The 22,540-nt window shown below is 41.3% G+C and overlaps 1 protein-coding gene across 21 annotated transcripts in view; it reads right to left on the bottom strand.

Moving 5' to 3' along the window:
- hhat (hedgehog acyltransferase) overlaps positions 1 to 22,540 on the bottom strand; it is a 210,601-nt gene that overhangs the window by 60,228 nt on the left and 127,833 nt on the right. For 2 of the 21 annotated variants that reach the window (XM_069931190.1, XM_069931200.1), the window contains one exon: positions 12,626 to 12,796. The exons of the other annotated variants lie outside the window; for them this stretch is intronic. In XM_069931190.1, coding sequence (XP_069787291.1) covers positions 12,768 to 12,796 — 29 coding nt within the window. In that variant the 3' untranslated portion in view covers positions 12,626 to 12,767. Of the gene's footprint in view, positions 1 to 12,625; positions 12,797 to 22,540 lie in introns of those variants that run through there. 21 annotated transcript variants of the gene reach the window in all.

Genomic DNA, 22,540 nt, shown 5'->3' with positions numbered 1-22,540 from the left:
AGAGGATTCTTAGGTCTTCTTTCAAAACTTCATACCATTATAAGCATGTGGTGGCATGCCATCAGAGGTGAGTCCAAAATTCAACTAGTGTGATCTTAACGGTAGGTTATTTCAAACACTGCCAACCACGTCCTGCAGTCTGGTAGCACTGCTTCATTTTTTTGTAAATTTAGAGATATTGCATGGTAACAGGCCTTTCCAGCCCATGGTAATGCATTGGTCAAATATATCCATGTGACTAATTAACTGTATGTCTTTAAAACATGGAAGGAAACTAGAGCACCCAGAGGAAACCCACACAGAGAACATATAAACTCCTTACAGAGAGCACTGGATTCAAACCTGGGTAGCTGGCACTGTAAAAGCACTTCACTAACCGCTATCCTAACTGTGCCTGCACTAACGTTCTGAAGACAAATTCCAGGTCACAACTGGCAGCTGAAAGCATTGAAGCTGCTGTTGGGGAACAATCTGTGGTACAAACTAAGTGGATTGGGAAAGATGTTTAGGTTGCTACAAGCCGCCATCCAAAGCGTCCCCAGGGATTTGTCATTAGATTAAAGTGACTCTTCTGTTTACAAGAACCCCAACAGAACCTTTTTCCCACTAGGTTTGTTGGGCAAAGTTATTCACTGCATTGGACACAGGTTAAAATGACTTTCTAGTGCATTCATATCTTAACTGCCAAAATCCAAATAATTAAAACAAAAAAAAACAATCGGCTAGAGGAACTCTATGGGTAGAGCCGCATCAGTGGGAGTAAAAGAACGGTTGACATTTCAGGATTTTTCAAGATCTGATGAAGCACCCTTGTCCAAAATGTTGATCATTTCCCCCTCCCAATGCTCCTATTACTTGCTGAGTTCCTCCTGCAGATTGTTTTGTTTTAAAAACGTCCCAGATTCCAACATCTGGAATCTCTCAAGCATTTCCTAAATAAATGAAGTATCAACAATGCCCTTAACTCTGGTTCTTCCTCACTCCAAATCACCCTCATTTCCCCTGATCATCAATTCCTTTATGATCACATTTCTCCACCTCTACTTCAGGACTACCGCTGGGGAAGCCAGCTTCATTCATGCTCCAACAGACAGCAAGTTGTCTGTAGGTGACTTTATTACTATGAATGTGTCCCAGGAACACATTCATGACAATTAAAGCCATTTACCATCTATGCCTCATGCAAGCCTTCCTAACTTGCTACAAGAGTTTTGAAACATGAAATTTCCTGATCATAAAATTAAATAAACTACACGAAGATGAAGAAAGGAAAAAATGAAAAAAAAACATACATTTCCAATTAACTTACAAATAAAGCATTGAAGGTTTAGTTTTCAGTAAAAAATATATTTTTTTAAAATTAACTTGATCAGACCTAAAATTATGGAATTTAAGGATAAAATAATACAAGCACAATAAAACAATGAATGTTTTGAAATTATTGCAAAGGTCAGCTATAGCTTTCCAACAGAAATAAGAACAAAAAATTAGAAATCACGAGGAAAAGTTTATTTTAATGGACAATCTTCTAACAGTATCAAAGTACCCATTTACATTGTAGCACTAACTCCATCACAAGCTAGCTGTAAGAAAAATTACTGCCACTCTACCATCAGTAATTAATCTTGGAAGCTCCTGCCACAATTTTTCAAAGTTTCATAATCTTTTCAAAGTGTTGAATGGTACAGATTAAATCAATTAAACTAACGAGATGGATTGTGAAATTCAATTTATTTCATTGTAATCATTTTGATTGAATGCTCAGACAATTGATTTAAAATAAAAATAAATCTATCTGTTTGAATCTAAAAATGGACTGACCAGCAAAAGGCTGCAGTTCATGACTATTCATACTTGAAGCCTCTCATTAATTTGTGACATTTTGTAAAAATACAAAAGTTTATCATAAAGCTTGGACGTGTACGAGAAGACCTTGAACATTCATTATTGACCCTAATAAGCTTTCAAAGCAGCAGAGACAAAAACAATGCTAAATGAAAGAACAGTAGAGGTTGCTTTGACAACCTGTATAAAATACAAAAGGGCTCATGTATTTCTCCAATTTATTTTTCCAAGGAGAAATTAGGCAACAAGCAACACTGGTGCTGAAATGATTCCAGAGCGTGGAAGCTTGCAGTGGCAGCTGATGAATAGTCCTCAGGTCTGAATGTTTTCTATGGGGAGAACATTTTGTCTCTTTTGTGGTTCAAGAATATCATTAAATCTTTGTATAGAAAAATAATTGGATTTAAAATGCAATATCTATACCAAATTAATTAAAGCCTAGAGGCGGTAACTAACAAACAATAGAAATTAATCCAATAAAATTGGCAATTTATCATTAAAAAAACATCTGAACTTTGGACCCCTTTTTCACATTGCAGGTCTAAGATATGCAAATGAGAGATTATATTATTGTGGATTGCCATCTTAATAAGAGAATAACACCAAATCATTGAGGTACATCACTAATCACAGGCCTTCAGCCTGAGAAGCAATAATCCACCATCACTCTCTGGCTTCTCCCGTCCAGCCATTGTCGAATTCAATTTACTACTTTACCACAAATATTGAGCATCTAAACCTTCTGATTACCCTCCCATGTGGGACCTTGTCAAAAGCCTTACTGAAGACCATGGTGACAACATCCATAGTCTTTCCTTCATCCATGTTCCTGGTAACCACCTTGAAAAATTCTATAATATTTGTTAAACACAAAATACCCCGCACCACATCATGTTGTCTATCCCTAATCAATCCCTGGCTATCCAAATAATTGTATATCCGACCTCTAAGAACAGATTCCAATAATTTACTGATTACTGATGTCAACCTCACTACCTATATTTTCCAGGGTTAGTTTTGGAGCCTTTTTTAACAACGTGAGCTACCCTCCAATCCTCTGGTACCACACCAGTGGCATAGGACATTTTAAGTATTTTTGCCAGAACTCCTGCAATTTCGACACTAGCTTCCATCAAGGTCCACCCTTATTTTCTTTAAGGCAGCAAGCACTTCCTCCTCTTTAATCTGTATAGGTTTCATGCCCTCATTGCTTGTTTTCCTTACTTCCCACAACTCTGTGCCAGTTTCCTGTTTGAATACTGATGATTAAAAAAAAAACATTTAAGACCTTTCCCATCTCTTTTAGCTCCATTCAAAGCCAACCATTCCGATCTTCATTGGACCAATTTTGTCCCTTACTATCTGTAGAGCGCATCGAAAGAACCAAAGACTTGTTGATCCAAACCAAGGCTTTTATTAACTAAAAGACTGGAGCATATCACATATAGGTTGACCAGTCCAGAATGACCTGGTCTGGCTAGGAGCAATCCTTTAAGACCTGCCAGTAGGTGAGGCTACGCTCTCAGCCAATCACAGTCATCCTACACTACAATCTGTACATATATACATTGGAGATAGAATCTGTACTATCACACTATCCTTATGCTTATCATTTGACCCAAAATGCTCTCCTGCACATACTTGGGTCACATATACTGTCTAGTTCCCTGATAGGAGATCTAGTAATGCACTCTCTCTAGTTGGTTCCTCAATATATTGAGTTAGAAAACTTTCCTGAATACATTTGACAAACTTCAAACCATCCAGACCTTTTATAGTATAGGAGTCCCCGTCAATATGTAAAAAGTTAAAATCTCCTACAATCACAACCTTATATTTTCCTGTAGCTGTCTGCTATGTCTCTACAGATTTGTTCCACAAATTCTCATTGACTATTGGGCAGAATATAATACAACCCCATGAGTGGGGTCATACCTTTCCTGTCCTCAGCTCCATTCATATAGCCTCAGTAGACGTGCCCTTTGGTCTCATCCGGGTATGGCTATGATATTTTCACTGATGAGCAATGCCACTCCTCCCCCTTTCATCCATCCCATCTCCTCCCCCCCACCCCCCGCCCCCAGTTCTATCACCTCTGAAGCAATGGACACCCAAAACATTGAGCTGCTGGTCCTGTTCTCCTGCAACTACATTTCACTAATGGCCACATTGTCATAATTCCTTGTTCTTAGAATTTTGAAAGAAATGGCAAAAGTGGAGTGGATACTCTGGTTAGATAAATTCTGGAAATGTTTCTGTAGCTGAGATAACATCTTATCTATATAAATTATGCTGTTTGACTTGCTTTGTTTGTCTAGCATTGTGTTTTTATTATAAATCATAAAAATTTGTTTATATGACTTAAACAACACACTTCCCACAAATAAATATGCATTTTGCCTTTTAAGAATGAACATCAGTATTATTATAATAGAATTTTAACCACCTTACTTTCATCTGAGGCTTAACATTTTGAAATTCATCCTGTAATTTAAGGATCTTAACTATCACAGGAAACTCCAGATCTAATTGGGATTATTTAATCTGCTTGCTCACACTCCAGTAACTTTTCTGCTCGTGTCCTGACCCAGTATGAAAGTGTAATTTTGACTCCTTCAACTCCTTCACAGTGCCATCCTCTGCCAGAGAAATTAAACCAAAGCGTGAGATTCTCTGTAACAGGATCTTAATTGAAACATTAGTTCTTTCAATTCTCAAAAAGGAAATATTCCAAACATTCCACTTCGGGAATTGAAAATAGCAAATTATTTTACATATATATTATATATAAAGGGTAGACAAGGCAATATGATGCAAGTTAAACTTTGAAATGATTGCTCTAATTTGGAAAGAATCATGTTTAAAAATGACAACATAATTTCACTTGGTGCGTGGAATTTAATAAACTATCTGAAATGTGAGAAAGAGGTTACTACTACTGGGCAAAGTACATAAACGTTTTGAATTACAGGTCTTAATGAGGAAATTAAGATTGAAGGATAAATAGTCATGAAAGAAGAATTTTTATTGCTAGGTTAAATTTATAGTAATCTGCAATTAAATAGATCTTTTTCCAAATAAACAAATGTATCTTTTGCTCTCTCTGATTCCTCCTCTGCCGAACTCCAACCCAAATCCTTATCTCTTGCCCTTCTTCAAATGCCTTTTTAATTTCCTTTCTGCTGCAACCACTCCCTGTGGCGAGGTATTCTCTGTTTCACCAATGCTATGCATAAATATGAGGGCATGCATGAAGGCAGCTTTCAGTGATGGACACACAAGCAACCAGGAAGACTGCATCCTGTGCTTATGCTGCTCTCAGCATTTCTTCCATGTACAGCTTCTCAAGTTGCTGACTTGTTAAAGCAAGATTTTTACCCTATGGGGATTCATAAGAAAATGTCAGTACGAATTAAACTGATTTACTTCTGAAAATTGTTAGTAATAACCATCAGGGATCAACAATATTGTCAGTCATATGGTAATGACAGGCCCCTTGGCCCCACTCCTCCACACCGACTAAATTGACATTCTAGGCTAGTCCCATTTTTTTGCATTCATTCAATATCCTTCTAACCGCTTCCAATCCATATCTGTCCAACCCTGGCCCCGCTTCCCACCCATTGGAGCTCCAAACGCGTCTGCCGCCGACTCTAACCCACTTACTGGAGCTCCCAACACCTCAACCTTCAACTCCAGCATGGATCCTAGTCATCCGCTCACATTTCAACTGTCGAGTCTCACTTGGGTTGAGGTCATCCTTGGGCTGGAGCTTTCCCATGCTGACTTCCACCATGTGGCTCTTGACATAGATGTCTACCATGATCCCGAACTCGCTACCGGATCCCACTGGACCCCGACCAACCCTTATCCTTACTTAACCCCTACAGCTCCCTCTATTCTACCTTCATCTCCTCTCTTAGCTCTCCTCTTTCTTCCCAACTACCTAACCCTCAGACACATTCTTCTGCCCATCTTTCTAGTGATCCCCTACCCTCCATCTCCCCATCCTGATCGCGCCAAGCCTCCACCTCCATCCTCTCTAACACCCCTCCTCCACCCTCCAATCTCGCTAAACCCCCACCTCTACCCTCCAATATCCCCCACCCTTCTCTACCCTCTGACCTCTCTAACCCTTCACCTTCTCTCAACACCCTCTACCACACACTCTGACCCACTTGGTCTTTACCATCCCCTCTGATCTTTCCCTCTCTGAGACAAAATGCCCGGTCCTCAGTAGAGGCCTTTCCTTCATCTCCCTCCACCCACAACTTAATGTGTTCCGTGCACATCACAATGTCAAACTCTTCTTCTATCATTTCCATCTCCAGGCCTACTTCCATGTTCATGATTCTTCACCCAAGACCCCTTCTCCCACTTTAAGCCTTCTTCCTCCTCTTTGATGTCTCGTCCAGTCCAGCAACCCGCTCTGGATATTTTTATTTCCAACTGCTTCCGAGATATCAACTGTCTCAACTTCACCACTCCCCTCTCTTAATCTAATATTACTTCCTCCGAACGCTCTGCCCTCCACTCTCTCTGCCACAATCCCAATGTCACCATCAAACCCGAAGACAAGGGTGGTACTATTGTGGTCTGGCACACGAGCTCTACCTTGCTGAGGTCAGACGACACCTGTGGAAGGGCTACAGCTCATCAAGCCACCATCTCCATCCTCATCACCTCTGTTCACCTCCCTCCCTCATTGTCTTCCATCCCTGCACTGGCCGTTTCTATCTTTTACCCAAGGTACACAACCCAACCATCTGGGTAGGCCTATTGTTTCTGGTTGTTCTGGTCCTACTGAACTTGTTTCATCTTTTCTCCCCTCATCCAAAACCTTCTCACCTACATCTGTGATACCTCATATGCCCTCCATCTCTTCAATAACTTCTGATTTCATGAACTGACCAATCTCATTTTTATATTGGATGTCCAATCCTTTTATCCCTCCATCACTTTGGTTCTTTTTGGACCAGCGACCCAACCAGTCACCCTTTACCACCACCGTCCTCTGCCTGGCAGAAATTGTCCTCACTCTAAACAACTTCTCCTTTAAATCATCTTATTTCCTCCAAATCAAAGTATCAGCCAAGGGCACCTACTTGGAGCTTTGTGGAGCAATCCATGCTGCAAGCTTACCCAGGCAGGACCCCTCAACCCTTCCTTCTTTATATTGATGACTACATCAAAACTGCCTCATGTACCTGCGATGAGCTTGTCAACTGCAATTATTTCACAGTCAACTTCCATCCCGATCTCAAACTCACCTGGTCCATCTCCAACAACACTCTCCCCTTCCTGGATCTCTCTCTTCATCTCAGGACACAAGCTTTCTACCGACATGTATTACAAACCCACCAACTCCCATAACTACACTTCCTCATACCCTGTCCCCGCAAGGATTCTATTCCCTTCTCGCAATTTCTCTGTCTCTGCCGCATCTGTTCCCAAGCTGATTTCTTCCAGTTCAGATCTTCCAAAATGTTTGCCTTCTTCCACAAATGTGGCTTCCCCTCCACCACTATCAACTCAGCACTCACCTGCATCTTCTCCATTTCCAACTCATCTACCCTGCCCCCTCTGCCCCTAGACACAACAAACACAGGATTCCCCTCATTCTTACCTACCACCCACCAGCTTCCACATCAAACACATTATCCTCTAGAATTTCCAGCACTTAAAACAAGATGTGCCAGGCTCATCTTTCCCACCCCTCCCCTATCTGGCTTCCGTAGGGACTGCTCCCTCCGTGACTTATACACTCATCCCTACTTATCAATTGCTCCCCACCCCCTTCCACAGTGGCTGCAGGAGGTGCCACACGTGCCCACACCTCCTCCCTCACAGGGCCCCAAACAGGCATTTCAAGTGAAGAAACTTGAAACTTCACTTGTGCATCCGCAGGATTGATTACTGCATCCAGTGAGTGCTTTGTGGTCTTCTTTACATTGGAGAGACTGGGTGCAAACTGGGAGATTACTTCACTGAGCACCTTCACTCTGCCTGCACCAGTGACGGGGAACTCCCAGTGACCAACCATTTCAGTTCTGCATCCCACTCTCATACTCATGTCTGTACATGGCCTCAAGTCGTATCTCACTAAGACCACCCATAAATTGGAGCAACACCAGATTTTTCAACTGGGCACTCTCCAGCCAGATGGTATTAACAATGACTTCACCGGTTTCTGCTAACCTGCTCTCCCCCCACCCTTCCCCCTGTCTTCTTTCCCTAAGATCTCCACCCCCTTCCCTCTCTATTCACCTAGCCATCCCTCCTTCCCCTGCTTGGTCCTGTGCCCTCCCTCCCTTCTTAACCTATTATCTCCTGCTTTGGCAACCATGTTTTTCCCTCACCCCTCCATGCCTCCCCTTACCTTTTTATTTGGACGCCTGCCGACATTTTTCCATACCTTGATGAAGGGCTCAAGCCCGAAACATGGGTTATGTATCTTTGCTATATAAAGTACAGTTTGACCTGCTGAATTTCTCCGCCATTGTATTTTTTACTTCAACCACGTTGTCTCCAGACTTTCACGTTTTACTTTTGAATGTCATAATTGTACCCACTTTTAGTTTCCTCTTTCATCTCATTCCAAATATAGATTAATCTTTGAGTGCAAAAGTTGCCACTCAGATCACTCTTAAAATTCCCACCTCAAATCTATGCTTGCTAGTTTTTAAATTAGTAATGTTTACTGACATATACCCAAGTACAATATACAGATGCACCAAAATTCTTACTTTCCGCAGCCAAACAACAACATAAGGTGCCCTGCCTACAATAGTAGAGATATTACACAATATGTCAAGTCAGAGAAAGAGATAATAAAAGTACAGATGACAGATGAATAAATTTTAATTAAAAAAAATTTAGACATACAGTAACAGGCCCTTTTGACCCACAAGCCCATGCCACCCAATTACACCCAACAGACCTACAACCCCCGGTACGTTTCAAACGATGGGAGGAAATCAGATCCCGCAGGAAAAACCCATGCAGACGTGGGGAGAATACACAAACTCCTTACAGACAGGGCAGGATTTGAACCCCGGTCCTGATCGCTGGCACTAATTGCTATGCGAACTGTGCTGTCCTAAGTGCAAGAAAAAAATGATAGTACAAACAGATCTTCTGGTCATGGAGTTGGCTATCCTGTAAAAAAGACTGAGGATTCACCTTATCCATGTCCTCACTATTTTTATACAACTCCTATGCTCCAGGGAATAAAGACCCAGTCTATTCAAACCTCTCAAGCCCTCTAATCCCTGCAATATTCTGATGAAACTCCTCTATACCCCTTCTAATTTATAAATGTCCTTCCTCTAGCTGGGCATCCAGAACTGGATGGAATGAAATCACGAAAGTCTGCAGACACTGTGAATGTAAATGCTGGAGGAACTCTTCCTCTTCACACTCTGTCCCTATAAGGTTTCTGTTCCTTTCTCTCAATTCCTCCATTTCTGCCACATCTGCATCCAGGACAAGTTCTTCCATGCCAGATCATCAGATAGGCTTCTTCAAACAACGTGGCCTCCCCTTGACCACCAGTAACTCAGCCCTCACCCATATATCCTCTATTACCTGCACATCTGCCATGGCCCACCTCCACCTCCACACGCAACAAGGACAGGATTCCCCTTGTCCTCGCCTACCATCCCACCAGTCTCTGCATCCAAAATAGCATCCTCTGCCATTTTCACCACCCATTATGTGATCCCACCATCATACACATCTTCCCTGCTCCTCCGCTCTTTACCTTCCACAGGGCCCGCTACTTCCTTTACACTCGTGTCCACTCCTCCCTTCCCACTAATTATCCTCCTGGTACCTACCACTGAGATCGCAGGAGGTGACCCACTTGTGTCCAAGCCTCCTCATTCACCACCATTCGGGGGCCTAAATAGTCTTTCCAAATTCACTGTTGAATTTGCAGGGGTCATTTATTGCATCTGGTGCTCCCGATGTGGTCTCCTCTATATTGAGAAACTGGACACAAACTGGGAGATCGTTTTGTTGAGTACCTCGGCTCTGTCCATTGCAATTGCAGATTTCTCCCAGGGGCCACCCATTTCAATTTTCTGCCCCATTCCCCTGCCCACATGATTGTCCATGGTCTAATGCACCGCCAGACTGAGACCACCCACAAATAGGAGGAACAACACCTCATATTCCGCCTGGATACCCTCCAACCAGATGGCATTAACACTGACTTCTCTGGTTTCCGTAAGCACCCCCTCCCCCCAATCTTACCCTATGTCTCCTTCCCTCTAGTTCTATTTCCCTCTCTTCGCTTTTCCCTCAGTTCCCTTCATCTCAGCTCTGCATTCACAGAGCCAAACCTACACTCCTCTCCCAGACCATTCTCACCTTTCCTTTCTCTTCGGCTCTTGCTTTCTGTTGGCCTGTACACCTCCCCCCACCCTTTCTTTTAATTCAGGTGCTTGCCCATTTTTACTCATACCTTGAAACATCAGTAATACATCTTTACCTCCGCTGGATGCTGTGAGACTTACTGATTTCCAACAGCAATTCTGTATTTTTAACCAGAAGTGCTCACAGAGCCTTGTATTAGTAGGTATCAACTTTTGTACTGAATACCCTTCCCAATCAAAGCAAGCAAACCAAATGCTTTCTTCACCAAGGTGAAATTGTTCAATACAATTACAGTAGAATTTAACAATTGTTGGAAATAGAAAAATTAATTAGAGGAAATTTCTGTTGGATTTAATTTAATGTCAGTTTAAATTTTAAAAAAAATTAACTTTAAATTTGATTTACAGCACAGTAACAGGCCATTTTGGCTCATAAGCCCTTGCTGCCCTAATTGCACCCAATTACCTACAAGCCCCGATATGTTTCAGGAAATCAGTTCCCGCAGGAAAAACCCATTCAGACATGGGGAGAACGTACAAACTCCTTACAGACAGCGCTGGATTTGAACCACAGTCCCAATTACTGGCACTGTAAAAGCACGGTGCTAACCACTACACCAACCGTACTATGTTTTTTTTAAGAGTATGCTTATTTAGTCTCCAGGGTGTCTACTCATCACAGTTAAAAATCAGTTTGAAAATTTGTTGCATCTTTTAATGATCTTCATTGCATTATTTCTTCAAAATACAGTCAATTAATTTTATTCACAAATCAAAGAAATATGCTATTATTGAAAGTTGTGGTATGGTAGCTAATTTACTATTGAAATAATCCAGAGGGCGGAAGTCTTCGCCCACAGTACAAATCTAAATCCCACCATTTGGTTAATTATATAATGTGGAACCATGAAATACAGGACCGTCATTAAAAATTTCAGATAGTTTGGAAATGTCCAAGATGTGAAATCTGCCACCACACTCAATTTAGCCTTTATGCCATTTCACAAACCCATGGTGAAATGATTGATACTTCAACTGCATTCTGAAATGACCTGGCTCTGCAGGAGGTGATGAGCTGAAGAACATGAGTCATAAACGACTTGACCTTATCCTGACCAATTTATTTTCTGCAGATAAATCTGCTCATGACAGCATTACTACTACAAAGTTCCTATCGAGACAAACCTGGCACTAAATGGGATATCGTAAGAGCTGAGTGGAGTGAAACACTGAAGTCTGCAGATGCTGATTGTAAAAACACACAGTAAATGCGGAAGGAACTCAGCTAATCTTGCAGCATCCATAGAAGGTAAAGACATATTAACAACATTTTGGGCCGGAGCCCTTCTTCAAGGAAGAAGCAAAAAGCAGTCAGTCATTTCAATAAAGACTGCAAAAGAAAGGGGGAAAAATTGGAGGGGGAAAAGTCCAGACCAGTGTTAATTGGATATGATAAGAAGAAAGGTGAGAATTGATTTTGGCTCTGTGAAAAGGAGACAGAGAGAGAGAGAGCGAGCGAGAGCGGGGACAGAGAAAAAGTGATAGACTCATCTCCACCTACCTACCTTTTCCCTATATCTCTTAATTCTCCTACTTTGTTAAAATCTATCCAACCTTCTCTTAAATATATTTACTGAGATAGCCTCCATTGCTTCATGGGCATAAAATTCCACAGATTCACCACCCTCTGGGTAAAGCAGTTTCTCCTCATCTCCATCCTAAATAACTACCCTGTATCTTGAGGCTATGTCCCCTAGTTTGAGTCTCCCCCACCAATGGGAACAACTTCCCTACCTCTATCTTATCTATGCCTTCATAATTTTATACATTTCTATAAGATGATCTTTGATTCTTCTAAATTCCAGTGAGTACAGTCCCATGTGACTCAGTCTCTCCTCATAAGCTAACCCCTTCATCTCTGGTGAACCTCTTCTGGACTGCCTCCAAAGCCAGTAAGAACATCCTTTCTCAAGAAAGGAGATCAGAACTGCTTGCAGTACTCCAGATGTTACCTCACCAGTATCGTGAGCAGTTGCAGCATAAACTCCCTCCTCCTAAATTCAATCAGCTTAGATTTTTTTCTTAAATTTGAACAGTAGATCATTGACCAACTTTTATCTCAACTCCCATGGCAAATTTGGATTGTATGAAGCCATTTACTAAATATTTGCAGACAGTCCATTTTGATTTGTTAAACCAATTAAATAATGCCAATTAAACTTGTATTAACAGAAGAAAATATGATACACTGGAGAGATTAGCCCTTCATATTGATTTGATATGGTTGCAATCGCTGTCCATGAATAGCAAATTTGCATGGGAGGAATATGATATAATGAAAAGTCTTCACTGGGTTAATCATACATCTGCAAACTCCAACTTACCTGCTTGATTGAACAACAGAACTGAGAGCCAAGCTGCCAAAGTGTAGGTGTTATTTGCTCATGACCAAGTTAGCTCCTCAATGTTCATCAAATTGCCTGTACAAAGTTTGACTTGAAATCCTCACTGTGGAGACAGTGTCTGCATTTCCATTCCTATCGATTACAAGTCTTTGAGTGGCATTGTAAAACCTGAATAGAACCAACATAAACGGGCTGAAGTGGTTTGCAAACAGCATCATGCCTAAGGAATACATGAGTACAGTGTTGTAAATCTTTTGGCACATACACTGCAGGTAACGCCTGCTGTGTAGAAATAGGTTTGAGTAATCTCATGTTTTCCTGAAGACGATCAATATAACCAGCTGGATCAGAGCATTGTGCTTGGATTTGGATTCACAAACTTGCCTGGCAAGGTTAACATAGTGCCATATACTAGCTCTGCCACTGAACACCCAAGATCTGCCTTAACAGCAGTACGCACACCAAGGAGAACTATTTGGTCCACATAGATGCATCACCACCTGCTGTCAATGCTATTTTCAATTGCCGATGGAAACATACAATGAGGCCGTTGGCCTACAGATGGTAAGCCATAGTGTGAATATGGGAGGCATCCAGAAGGTTAGTGAGAGCTCGGAACAACGCTGACTCGAACTGAGACCCTCAATCCATAGTAATAGTGACCAGAACACTGAAAAATGGAATTCAACGATCCATAAAAGCTCTCATGACCGTCTCCGTGGACTTTTGGACATGGATAAATCAGTAAGGGGTAATCGCGATAAAAAATTATCATGCCTAAAAAATGTCACAGTTGGCCAAATGTAACAGGTGTAGGAAATTCTCAAATCTCTTGCACTTTTGATTCATGAGGCAAAATACCATGTTGTATAACTCTATGTCCAAGAATACAAGATCAGCATTTACTAGGATTGATCACAGTGTAAAACTCATCAATCCTCTGAAATAATGAGATAAGGTGGTGCTCGTGCCCCTCTTCATCCACACTTATGACTAGAATATTGTCGATGTTAACAAACACAAAATCGAGTACGCTGCAGAATAGCCAACTCAAGCATGTCACATAGGAGATTACCATCTGGTTCAACAAAGACATCCTCCACTTCACAGGCAATCTACTCTGGAAGGTGCTCCACAAGTAAACCGTACTTAGTCCTCTGACTCCTGACTCCAAGGATAGAGAAGCATGCTTCAAGAATCGTGAACCATGTTGGTGTATTATTAATAAAAAAGGAGGGAAATCTCCAGTTCGACCTCCCCATCTGTTCCTGTAAGAAGTTTATCCTCATTACTATCCATTTAGACGGTCCTGTGAACTCACAGGGTCACATAGAAACATAGAAGATAGGAGCAGGAGTAGGTCATTCAGCCCTTCGAGCCTGCTCCGCCATTCAATGAGATCATGGCTGATCTTAAAGTTCAGAACCCCGTCCTCGCCTTCTCTCTGAACCCCTAATTCCCTTATACTGAAGAAATATATCTAATTCCCTCTTAAATATATTCAATGAACTTGCCTCTACTGCTCTCTGTGGCAATGAATTCCACAGATTCACCACCCTCTGGGTAAAGAAATTCTTCCTCATTTCGGTTCTAAATGGTTTGCCTATTATCCTCGAACCATGGCCCCAGGTTCTGGACTCCCCCACCATCGGAAACATCCCTTCCGCATCAATTCTGTCCAGTTCTGCCAGAATTTTATATGTCTCTATGAGATCCCCTCTCAATCTTCTAAACTCCAGTGAGTAAAATCCCAATTTGTGCAACCTTTCCTCATAAGTTATTCCTGCCATTCCAGGTATCAACCTGGTGAATCGCCTTTGCACTCTCTCCATTGCAAGAACATCCTTCCTCAGATAAGGCGACTAAAACTACACACAATACTCCAGGTGTGGTCTCACCAAGGCTCTGTACAACTGTAGTAAGGTATCCTTATTCCTATACTCAAATCCTCTTGATATGATATCAACATACCATTTGCCTTTTTAACTGCATTCTGTACATGCATGCTTGCCTTCAGTGACTGGTGCACAAGAACCCCTAGGTCTCTTTGCATTTCTCCATCTCCCAATCTATTGCCATTCAAATAGTAATCTGCCCTCCGGTTTGTATTACCAAAGTGGATAACCTCACATTTATTCACATTGTAGTGCATTTGCCATGTATCTGCCCCAATTTATCCAAATCACACTGGAGCTTCCTGACTCCCCTCTTCAGTGCACACAACCCCTCCTAGCTTAGTGTCATCTGCAAATTTGGAGATATTACATCCAATCCCCTCATCTAGATCATTAATGTAAATTGTGAAAAGCTGGGGTCCCAGTACAGATCTCTGTGGCACCCCACTGGTCACCGCCTGCCACTCAGAAAACGAGCCAGTTATCCCAACTCTCTGTCTTCTATCTGCCAGCCAGTTCTCAATCCACACCAATACGTTGCCCCCAATCCCATGAGCCTTGATTTTGCATGCCAGTCATTTATGTGAATCCTTATTGAAGGTCTTTTGGAAATCCAGGTACACCACATCCACTGGCTCTCCCCCATCTATTTTACCGGTCTCCATCTCAAAGAATTCCAACAGATTTGTCAAGCACGATTTACCTTTTGTTAATCCATGTTGACTCTGTCCAATCCCTTCTCTGCTAGTCATATGCTCCGCTATTACATCCTTAATAATGGATTCCATCATTTTGCCCACTACTGATGTAAGGCTCACCGGCTATAATTCCCCGCTTTTTCTCTACCCCCGTTTTTAAATAGTGGGGTAACATTAGCTACCCTCCAATCCATGGGTACTGATCCTGAGTCTATCGAGTTCTGGAAAATAATTTTTAAAGCATCTGCTATCTGAATGTCCACTTCTTTAAGTACCCTAGGATGTAGATTATCAGGCCCTTCGGATTTATCGGCCTTCAATCCCTTCAATTCTTCCATTAGATCTTTGAATGCTTTCCATTGTCTATCCACCGTCAACCCCCCCCCCCCCCCCCCCATAAACACCACCCAATCAATCTTACTCAACTCCCATCTCACACCATCATAATTCCCTTTATTTAAATTCAGGACTTTAGTCTCGGTTTTAATTTCTTCACTCTCCATGTCGAGTGAGAATTCGATCACATTGTGATCGTTCCTACCCAAAGGGCCTCGTACAACAAGATTGCTGATTAGCCCCTTTTCATTACATAATACCCAGACTAAAATGGCCTGCTCCCGAGTTGGTTCCTCGACATATTGGTCTAGATATCCGTCCCGTAAACATTCAAGGAATTCCTCCTCCTCAGTATTTTTACTACTTGTGACAGCACTGATTTCTAACAGCTTACAAACAAAGAATACACTCGGTCGTTTCTTCCAGCACACCATAGTGTCGACTTTCTTTATAAACCACTAGACCCAACAATGCCATCCTTTTCTTCCCAAACACTGCCCAGCCAAACTCCTCCGACCTTCTCATTGGATCACTGCCATACGAATGATCCTGACCCTATCACCCCGCTCCTCCTGCAATATAAACCAGATCAGACAAGGACAGTAACGAATGCTGCCATCAGAGAGCAAGGATTTACATCACCCAGCACACACTCTGTTCTTGCTGTTACCATCAGGAAAGAGGTATAGGTGCCACAAGACATGCACCACTGGGTTCAAGATCAGCTGCTACCCCTCCATTGTCAGATTCCTCAATGACAAACTTGGTCAGGGACACATTTAAAGACTTTTACTTTTGCACTTGATTAATTCTTTTTCCTTTCTGTAATCCAGTTTGTTTACATTTCTTCATTGGTTTACATGTGTACACTGAGAACAGTTTTTTTTTTGAACTACCAAGTGGTAGTTCAGCCTCAGCCACAGAAGAAAGGAATCTCAGGGTTGTATGTGATGTCATGTATGCACTCTGACAGTAAATCTGAAATTTGAACCAGCTGGAAATCAATTCCTAAAGCATTTTTTTTTTAAAAGGTTCAAATTCTGTTCAACTGAATTTAAATTTCACAGCTGTCATATAGGAACATAGGAAGTAGGAACAGGAGTAGGCCAAAAATGGCCCATCGAGCCTGCTCCGCCATTCAATAAGATCATGGCTGATCTAATTTATGACCTAACTCCACCTACCTGCCTTCTCCCTATATCCCCTAATTCCTCTATCATGTAAAAATTTATCTAACCGAATTTTAAATATGTTTAATGAAGCAGCCTCAACCACTTCCCTGGTTAGAGAATTCCAAACATTCACTACTCTCTGGGAAAAACTATTTTTCCTCATCTCTGTCCTAAATCTACTCCCCCGAATCTTGAGACTGTGTCCTCTGGTTTTAGTTTCCCTGGCCAGCTCAAAAAACCTTCCTACATCTATCCTATCCATACCCTTCATAATCCTATATGTTTCTATAAGATCTCCTCTCATTCTTCTGAACTCGAGCGAATACAATCCTAGACGATTTAATCTTTCATCATAAGTCAACCCCTTCATCCCAGGGATCAACCTAGTAAACCTCCTCTGGACCGTATCCAAAGCCAGTATATCCTTCCTCAAATATGGAGACCAGAACTGGACACAGTACTCCAGGTGCGGTCTCACCAGTACCTTGTACAGTTGCAACATTACCTCCCTACTCCTGAATTCAATTCCTCCAGCGATGAAGGCCAACATTCTATTTGCCTTCTTAATAACTTGCTGCACCTGCAACCTAACTTTTTGCGATTCATGCACAAGCACTCCCAAGTCCCTCTACACAACAGCATGCTATAGTTTTTCACCCTTTAAATAATATTCAGCTCTTTTATTTTTCTTGCCAAAGTGGATAACCTCACACTTACTAACATTGTACTCCATCTGCCAGACCTTTGCCCACTCATCCAGCTTAACTATATCCCTCTGCAGACTCTCCACATCCTCATTACAATTTGCACTTCCACTCAATTTGGTGTCATCCGCAAACTTCGTTACACCACATTTTGTCCCCTCCTTCAAGTCATCAATGTAAATGATGAACAGTTGTGGGCCTAGCACTGACCCCTGTGGCACCCCCACTTACCACTCTCTGCCAACCTGAAAAACTCCCACTTATCCCGACTCTCTGCCTCCTGTTATACAACCAATTTTCAATCCAGGCCAATATACTTCCCCGGACTCCACTTTCCTGTAACTTACTGATAAGTCCTTTGTGCTGCACCTTATCAAACACTTTCTGGAAATCCAAATATACAACATTAACCTGTTCCCCTCAATCCACCGCACCCATTATATCCTCAAAGAATCCTAACAAGTTTGTCAAACAAGATCTTCCCTTTCTAAAACCATGCTGCGTCTGCCTGATTGAACCCTTACGTTCCAAAAGTTTCACTATTTCATCTTTAATGACGGCTTCAAGCATTTTCCAACTACAGACGTCAAGCTAATTGGCCGATAATTTCCAGTCTTCTGCCTACATCCCTTCTTAAAAAGTGGCGTGACATTTGCTGTCTTCCAGTCTGCCGGGACCTGCCCAGAATCCAAAGAATTTTGGTATATGACCACCAATGCATCAACTATAACTTTGGCCATTTCCTTCAGAACCCTTGGATGCATATCATCAGGACCAGGTGATTTGTCTGGCTTTAGTCCCATTAGTTTCTCCATCACTACTTCCTTTGTAACAACTATTTTATCAAGGCCCTCCCCAACATTTGCATCCTTAACTCCGCCCTTGGGCATGCTGAACGTGTCTTCCACCGTGAAGACTGACACAAAATATTTGTTCAATGCCTTGGCCATTTCCTCATTTTTTGCTACCAGTTTTCTTTTCTCATCCTCCAAGGGTCCTATGTTAACTCTGGCCACCCTCTTCTGTTTTATATATTTATAAAATTTTTTGCTTTCTGTTTTTATATTTTGTGCCAATTTACTTTCATAATCCTTTTTCCCATTTCTTATTACCTGCTTTGTAACCCCTTGTTGTCTCTTAAAGTTTTCCCAATCTTCCAGTTTCCCACTGCTCTTTGCAGCTTTGTACACCTGCGCCTTCAATTTTATACTCTCCTTTATTTCTTTTGTTAACCACGGTTGATTTTTCCCTCCCTTGCTGCCCTTTTTCCTGACCGGAATATATTTTTGTTGAGCAGTACAAAATATTTCTTTGAAAATCTTCCACTGTTCCTCAACTGTTTCATCAATTAGCCTGTGCTCCCAGTCCACTCTGCCCAATTCCTCCCTCATCCTATGGTAGTCACCCCTGTTTAAGCATAATATATTAGTTTTAGATCTAACTATTTCCCCTTCCATCTGAATGAGAAATTCAATCATACTATGATCGCTATTTCCCAGATGGTCTCTGACTATTACATCATTTACTCCACCTATCTCATTGCACAACACTAGATCCAGGAGAGCATTTTCTCTTGTGAGTTCCTTAACATGCTGCTCAAGAAAGCTATCGCGGATGCATTCTATGAAGTCCTCTTCCAGACTCCCACGACCAACTTGATTTTCCCAATCTATGTGGAAGTTAAAGTCCCCCATGACAACTGCCGTATCATTATTACATGCCTCACTTATCTCTCTATTTATTTCCTGTGCCACTAAACTATTGTTATATGGTGGGCGATAGATAACGCCCACCAATCATTTTTTCCCTTTGTTATTCTTTATCTCTACCCAAATGGACTCAACATTATGGTCTTTAGATCTTATATTATCCCTCACTACTGCGCGTCAGGATTTGAAGTCACATTGCTAAATTATTGATAAAGGTGTCAGAGTCACTAAGATGGTAAATGTATCCATGAGCTCCACCATCTTCTCCGGTACAGAAAATAATCCCATATCAACCTATTTGCAGATGACAAATTAACAGTAGGTGATAAATTTATCACTGAATCATAACCAGTTGAAAAGATCAGCAACTATTAATCCAATCAACTGAAATTAACTACAGCAGCAGGGATCTTAGTGAATCGGCAATAACTCCAGAAATCAGAACATATTCTACAAATATTACAGGTCCCACAGCCCTCCTGCAGAGGAGTAGAGAGCATTCCAGTCATTGTGCTAAATCACTAAATCACTATTTGTTTTGAAAATAGCTATCGTCAGGCTTACTGAGTATTTAAAATCAAATTTATGCAGTCCTACAATATTACACAATGACATAACCATCAATTCCCATGTCATACAATGTGAACTCCAGAAACAAGTTGAAAGAATTTTAATGGGTCCTAACGTTTTCAACTAGCAGTTATCGCCACACTAATACAGCTCCAGTGACTCAGGGTCTAATCCAGTGCTGTATGTAAAGAGTTGGTATGCTCTTCCAGTGTCTGCGTCGGTTTCCTCTGGCTGCTTCCCACATTCCAAAGGTGGATGGGGATGGTAGATTAATTGGTCACATGGGTGTATTTAGGTGGCGCAGGCTCATTGACCAGATAGGCTTGTTACTGAACTGTATCTCTAGTTTTCTTTGGCTTGGCTTCACGGACGAAGATTTATGGAGGGGGTAAAAAGTCCACGTCAGCTGCAGGCTCGTTTGTGGCTGACAAGTCCGATGCGGGACAGGCAGACACGGTTGCAGGGGAAAATTGGTTGGTTGGGGTTGGGTGTTGGGTTTTACCTCCTAGTTCTACTGCCTAAAGAAATCTCTTGGTGCCTGCCACATTGACCACCGCCAGTGGGCTGATAACGCCTCAAACCGTGCATCTTGGCGCCTCACAGTTTGGCGGGCAGCAACCTCCTTTGAAGAAGACCGCAGAGCCCACCTCACTGACAAAAGGCAAAGGAGGAAAAACCCAACACCCAACCCCAACCAACCAATTTTCCCTTGCAACCGCTGCAATCGTGTCTGCCTGTCCCGCATCGGACTTGTCAGCCACAAACGAGCCTGCAGCTGACGTGGACTTTTTACCCCCTCCATAAATCTTCGTCCGCGAAGCCAAGCCAAAGAAGTTTTAAATTAAAACTAATATAACAAAAAGTCCTAAAATGCAGCACCATGCTGAACTGCTTCCATTCTGAAATCTGATTCAAACCATAAAAACCCAAAGACGTTTAAAACAATTTCTCTTGTTACCTGTACTCTTCATTTTAACCTCTTTGGAACATCTGCTTATTCCAGAACAGTCAGTCTCCCGGAAGGGAAAGCTCTGCTTGTACTAACTATTAATGCATACTGGAAATGAATTCCAATAGGGCTCAATAATGTAGCTGTATTTAACATGCCACTTTCCTGCAACAATTGTTTACTTGTCAAAGATGGAGTGTGCTTCCCTCAGAGAGCTCATTATAACTTTCCAATAAAGCCAATGAAGTACATTTCCAAAAAGAATGTACTCATGACCATGTAATTTACTTTATATGTGGCCAACCTATCCAAACTGGTCAAAAGGTCAATATATTTTATATCGGGAAAAAAAAACTAATGGATCATTATCGACTCTAAATAGTTAGAGCATAAACTGAGGTTTTAAATTTAAATTTAAAATTTAGATATACAGCACAGTAACAGGCCACTTTGGGCCAAGAATCCGTGCTACCTAATTTACACCCAATTAACACACCCCTGGTTCATTTCAAATGGTGGGAGAAAACCAGAGCCCCGGGGAAAACCCATGTCGACGTGGGGAGAACGTACAAACATCTTACAGACAGCGCAGTTCCGATCGCTGGCACTATAAAGGCACTGTACTAACTGCTACACCAACTATTCCATCCCACTATGCAAAGTGGCATATACTGCTTGTTAATGACAACAACCACATTGAGGTTAACTGCAAAGTACTCGGAGCTATGAAGCACACATTCACCAGTCTTGCCAGAGCTCTAAGGCACAAATTAAGAGGAGAGAGTGCACAAAGGAAGACTTGATCTCTAAAAATTCCATAGATTAAGGGGATTCAATTGAAATTAAGATTTCAAAGAGCAAAAATGGAGAGAAACTTTCTTCAAAGGTGGAGTGTCTAGCACAACAACTTGAAAGCAAAAAAAAGTTACAGAAATTAGAAAGCACAAGAGCATTGAACATTGAGAAGGTGACTTCAGTTAAAGATAATGGGGAGAAATTTCACTACACAACAACAGAATATGTGGTGGTAACATCATTTGCACACTGGTTTTATTTAACATTCAATGTTGTTAAACATTGGTATACTTAAATGAGAAAGGAAAAGTGAAAGTGCTGGAAGAGTTTTGGATTTCAGATGAACACGATGACATATAGATTCATAGCAGAGGAAAATATCCACAAAGTGGAGCTATATGAATTTCCTATGGCCATGTGCTTCATAATTTTCAAGTTTGAGCTCAAGATCTTGCAGCTTAGAGCTTCTATCTATGGTGGAATAATCCACTTTTTAAATACATACTTCCAGCAATTTAATGAACATCAGCAACTTTTTGCAAGACAACTACTGAATTGAAAACTTTCATAAGAAACCATGTTAACCACAGATGGCATGCAATATTTTATCTCAATAAAATCTAAACCTTAAATTGGAATTTACTATCCTACATTGCATTTCAATGCTCCATTCCAAGAATACAGTCACAAACATTTTAGAAAAGTGACCATGCTTAAACTGAAATGGGTATTGTTTAAAAACTAATTCCTGTTTTTAATACTCATGGCAATAAATTTTCCAGGTAATGTTTGTACATAATTTAACCTAAACATGATCACTTCAATAATTTCGGCATTAAAACACATTAGTGACATCAAAATGCTGAAGGAGAAGATAGATCTGTTGGGCATGAATAATAGGGTATCAAGACAATCCCAGCATCGTGGAAAGAAAATAAGGCTGGTGCCACTTCCTCTCCTCTGAAATCCAGAGGTTTCTATACTCTGGTTTACATTTTCAGTTATAATTTTTTTTTTAAAAAGCAAAACATTTGCATGATGTGATGTGCTTAATTGATCTGCTCAAGTTGCCACAGTGATTTGA

This window comes from Narcine bancroftii, chromosome 4 (genome assembly GCF_036971445.1).
Source record: "Narcine bancroftii isolate sNarBan1 chromosome 4, sNarBan1.hap1, whole genome shotgun sequence".
In the NCBI taxonomy this organism is placed as follows: Eukaryota; Metazoa; Chordata; class Chondrichthyes; order Torpediniformes; family Narcinidae; genus Narcine; species Narcine bancroftii.
Note: the sequence above shows the minus strand (reverse complement) of the source record. Positions and strands in the feature narration are given on the sequence as shown.